The sequence below is a fragment of the Gouania willdenowi genome, chromosome 22 (genome assembly GCF_900634775.1).
Source record: "Gouania willdenowi chromosome 22, fGouWil2.1, whole genome shotgun sequence".
Lineage (NCBI taxonomy): Eukaryota > Metazoa > Chordata > Actinopteri > Blenniiformes > Gobiesocidae > Gouania > Gouania willdenowi.
In genome coordinates, this window is record NC_041065.1 from 33619696 (window position 1) to 33624695 (window position 5000).

Below are 5000 nucleotides of genomic sequence, written 5' to 3' on the forward strand. Positions count from 1 at the left end.
GCATTCTCTCGCTCTCTTATCGCCACGGTGATTGCAATGACACGGAGCCAACTATTGATCAGAACATGGAAGCACTCGAGCTGAGCAGATAATCTGATATGATGTTGAAACATGGAAATGAAACGACACTTAATTAAATCTAACAGCAGTGATTGGCTCACACACTCAGGGACACATGAAACGTGTGTTTTTCTTGTTATTCTAGTGTTTTGTTTTTTTTTTAATTTAGCACTTTTGTGTTTTTGGATTGATTTTGTGCTTTTTTTTTAAAAAAAAAAATCTTGTGTATTTTGCTTTTGTCCATTTGTATGTTTTTATGTTCTTTTATGTATTTTTGTTGTCATTTTGTGTATTTAATATATTAAATATTAAACATGTAATTTTCTGTTGTTGTTGCCTTTTCATGTATTTTTCTGTCATTTTATATAAATAAATATTTTGTGTAAGTTTGTTGTCTTTCTGTGCATTTTTCTGTCATTTTAATATTTTTGTTGTCCTTTCGTGTATTTTTCTTTCTTTTTGTGTATTTCTGTTTTCCTTTAATGTATTATTTAGTCATTTTGTGTTTTGTTTTTAAAATAATTTTGCGGTTTTGTCTTTTTGTTGCCCTTTCATGTCTTTTTCTGTTTATTAAATCATTTTGTTTATTTTTGTTGTTTTTATATTAATTTAGTTCTTTTGTCGTCGTTTTGGGGGTTTTCGACTCATTTGTGCGTATTTTTGGTTGTATTTTTATGCGTGTGTGCTGACATGAAGGTTGATCATGTGGCCCTTGGAGCAGACAATCACATTTTTGCTCTATTTGACAAAATATTGCCTTGCTTTGCCTATTATCTATATAATAGGAAACAAAATGTTCCTGCACCATTCTAATGTTATTTTGGCTTTTGAAAGCCAGTGTTTTTTTGTTTCTATTCTCAGAGTTGTTGGTTCACCTGCTGCTCCCGCGCTTTGTGTTTGTTTGGTTGATCTATGAACACACTGAGAACAGAGCAGGTGGAACTACTGCACCAACGCTCCCACCGAACACTATAATGTAGCAGATGTTTCTACAAACAAGCGCCTCGCATGATATGAATGTAAATACAGATATTAGAGCAGAGACAGGCAGCCATTACCACAGGGGGCGGAGCCACAAACGTGTGTAACTGATGCAAGGGTCACATAATCAACATTAAAATCAGCATTTAAAATAAAGATCAATCAGAGCATTAATACAGTAAAAAAAACAATGGGTATGTGTGTTCTGGTTGTTGTTGTGTATGTTTTACCCCCATTATGTGCATTTTTTGATTCATTTTTGTGTATTTTCCAATTTTTGTGTGAGCCAGAATACAAATTAAATATGGACTGTTTCTGTCACTTTGTTGTGTTTTTGGACTCATTTTGTGTAATTTTGTTGTGTTTTTGTTATTTAGTGTGTGTTTTGAGAGTTATTTTGTGTAATTTTGTTGTTCTGGGTTTCTGGAGTCATTTGTTTTTATTTATTTAAACCTTTTGACTAATTTCATTGTCCGTTTGTATATTTTCCCCCTGTTTTGTAGATTTCTCAGTTATTTTGTGTATATTTTCTGTCATTTGAGTATTTTGTTGATATTATGTAGATTTTCCAATTATTATTGTGTGTACTTTTGTGTGAGACAGAATACACATTTTTTCATAGTCTTACATATGTGCAAAAACTTGAGGAAGTCATTAGGTTTTTGTGTTTTGTGCGTCATTGTGGAAAAAATTTAATTCAATTCAACTGTATTTATATAGCGCGAATTACAACCAAGTCATATCAAAGCGCTTCACAAAAAAAAAAAACATCCTAATGCTCTGATACAGTGAAGAGTGAACAGAGGGAGTGGATGTGTGTTTCTAAGTGTTGCAGAGCTGTTTGTCGGTAGAAAACATTTCCAATGTATTTTTTCATTTCTTGACAAATCAGAAATAACTTCATTGCATGTTTTGTTGTTGAAGGGATTTTATTCTAAGCTTAGTGGAGCTTGAGTCACTCAAAATAAATCCTTTATATATATATATATTTATTTATACAGTATATATATAATTCTCTGCTGACACGTGGACAGGCTCATATACTACTACTAAGTGAGAACAATAGCTGCCCAGCTTTGCTCTGGTTAAACAGCTTCATTATTTAAATAGTGGCTCATCTTATGCTTTAATAATGAATCAGTGTTTGTTCACTAACCTGCACTAGAACACACAGCGTACGCTGTGGAGGAGCATGATGACTGACTAATATGTATGATACATTATTTAGAGCAACTTTTATCACAGCGGGCCACAAAAAAATGATTGTCTGATCCAAGGGTCACATGATCACAACATTCAACGTCTGAAATAATGACCGATCTGAGAATGAACACAGAACAGAACAAAGGGTTTGTGTGTTTTTGTTATTTTGTAGATTTTCTCTCATTTTGTCATTTTTTTTTTTTACATCTTTTTTGTGGCTTTTCTTATTGTTTATCATGTTTCTAGAGTCGTTTTCTGTGTTTTTGGACTGATCTTTGTGATTTTGTGTATTTTCTGTTATTTTGCGAGTTTGTGTTTAGTGTTTTTTTTTTTAGCCCCTTTGTGTTTTTTTGTCTGTATGTGTGTTTTATTCATTCATTTGTAGTAATTTTTGTGTATTTTTCTTTTCCTTTGGTGTATTTACTCGTTTTCTGTAATTTTTCAGTTTTTTACAGTCAGTTTGTGTAGTTTTGCCTTTATTTGTGTTAATTTCATGTGTTTTTGGGGTCATTTTGTGCATTTATTTTCCCCGCCCCCTACTCACTAGTAGTCCTCCACTGTAAAAAATAAAACACTGACTTTTACTTTGAAAAATATGTAGTCATTGCCTTAAAGAAGCTAATTTATGTTGACTTAGTTTAAGTAAATGTTAATGAACTTAATGAAGTTAATGGAACGTTATGTGTACGTTTTGTGTTCCAGATAAGTGTGTTTCTCACCATGTGGGAGGAAACCATCAGGATGTTCTTCTAAACTGAAGAAGAAGAAAAAACATAAAACAGAAGAACGTTGATCAGGATAAATCTGACTCCATAATTTAGAGTAGAACCAACGTTCTCCTCATCAATAGGACCATCAGTGGACCCCTGACCCCCCTTCATAATGAGTGGTCTGGTGGGGAAACTGGACCCTCGTAGGATCCAATGGGCCTCATCATGGAACACCTTCACGTCCCGGGTGTTGAGGACCAAACCAGTGGAGTCCATGCTAGACTCAGCCACGTTGGGAACCAGTTCCCACGGTACCAGACTGGCCCGGGTGTTGTCCACCGTGGACCTGGTGTCTCTGGGGGTGGGCAGCTGTGTGGGGACGGGGATGTACGTGGTCTCTGGGCTGGTTGCTAAGGAGATGGCTGGACCTGGGGTCATTGTGTCCTTCATCATCGCTGCTGTGGCCTCCATCCTCTCAGGTGAGACACAGGAGAAGCCTTCTCCAATCTCCACCACACAGCACTGGGAACAGTATGGACTCGTGTGTGTGTGTTTTTAGAATCATTCTCTATTTTTCTTGTCTTTTTGTGTATTTTTCTGTAATTTGCATTTCTGAAAAATCATTTCATGCATTTACTGCAGCACAAACTGATGAGACATCTAAAGGTTAATGTTCAACGTCAGATGATTTATATTCATTGAAAAAAGCTTTTTATGATGATGCAGCGTTCACAAGGACAAGAGCAAAGTTGTAATAAAAAGAGGCTGAAATGATGAGTTATTGTGATATTACAGTCCTATCAGTGATGTGTGTGTGTGTGTGTGTGTTTAAGGTGTGTGCTATGCAGAGTTTGGAGTGCGTGTGCCTAAAACCACAGGCTCCGCCTACACCTACAGCTATGTGACGGTGGGTGAGTGCGTGGCGTTCTTCATTGGATGGAACCTGATCCTGGAGTATCTGATCGGGACGGCGGCGGGGGCGTCGGCCCTCAGCAGCATGGCCGACTCACTGGCCAATCACAGCATCAGTAACTTCATGACATCACACATCGGAACGCTGAACGGCCTCGGTAAGATTAGGTTTGACTTTATCCAGAAAATAAAAGTAAAGCTTTTAGTTTTTCTTTGATTTTAAATCTTGTTTAGATTTAGTTTGTATTGTTTGATTTCTACAAAATATTACTAAAGAAGCTCATTATTAATGTTGTCAAAATTATGAATAGACTTAAAATATACTTTATTTTTAAAGTTCTCACTGACCTTATTTTTTTAGGCCGAGCTACCGGACTCCTAACACCCCTCACTTTGTTCTTCTTCTTCATGTGTGCACTAGTTAAAATCACTACTCCTCTGTTAATCATGACCGGATTGGACTGAAATATGGAAGCTATAATCTATGGATGTGTACGCATCGACGTTCGGAGCACGATTTTTTATTTGGGACCCCAAGGGGCCCCAAATAAAAAATAGAAACGGAAGTCGATTTCTCATTTATTTGTGAGTCAAACATTACGACGGTTGGTGGTACCGAATCATTGACGCATACAATATATAAATAAGGCCATTACCCGTATGTGTCACGGGGACGCCCGGTGGCCCACCCCTTATTTCCGGTAATTTCCAAATTTATGGGAACATAGTCGTGTGATATATTGTTTCAAAGGTAATTCAACGTAGATTACGATTATGTCTCGCACAATTCCATTGCAACAGTTGGTGGTACCGAATCATTGATGCATATTAATATATGAATGGGTCCCATTACTCTGTATGTGTCACGGGGGCACCAGGAGGCCCCATTTTTCAAAGAGTACTCCTCCGTTAATGCTCATTGAATCGGGCTGTAATTTGACATGGATATTCTATGAGCGGATGTCATTGAAAGGGGGGGAAGAGACGAGGGCCCTTTTACAGTAATCTGAACATAGTCATGTGATATATCGTTTCAATGGCAATTCAGTGTAGATTATGATTTTACATCACAAATTTTCATTCAGAACTTTTTAGCAGAAAGTTTTACTTCATGTCAGCCTCAGTTCTTGAGTG

The 5000-nt window shown here is 36.7% G+C and overlaps 1 protein-coding gene across 3 annotated transcripts in view; it reads left to right on the forward strand.

Annotated features, from left to right (window-relative positions):
• Positions 1-5000, forward strand: part of slc7a14a (solute carrier family 7 member 14a) — a 21571-nt gene that overhangs the window by 7740 nt on the left and 8831 nt on the right. For 2 of the 3 annotated variants that reach the window (XM_028438335.1, XM_028438336.1), the window contains 2 exons: positions 2947-3433; positions 3788-4024. In XM_028438335.1, coding sequence (XP_028294136.1) covers positions 3127-3433; positions 3788-4024 — 544 coding nt within the window. In that variant the 5' untranslated portion in view covers positions 2947-3126. Of the gene's footprint in view, positions 1-2946; positions 3434-3787; positions 4025-5000 lie in introns of those variants that run through there. The other variant, XM_028438337.1, reaches the window with a different exon arrangement.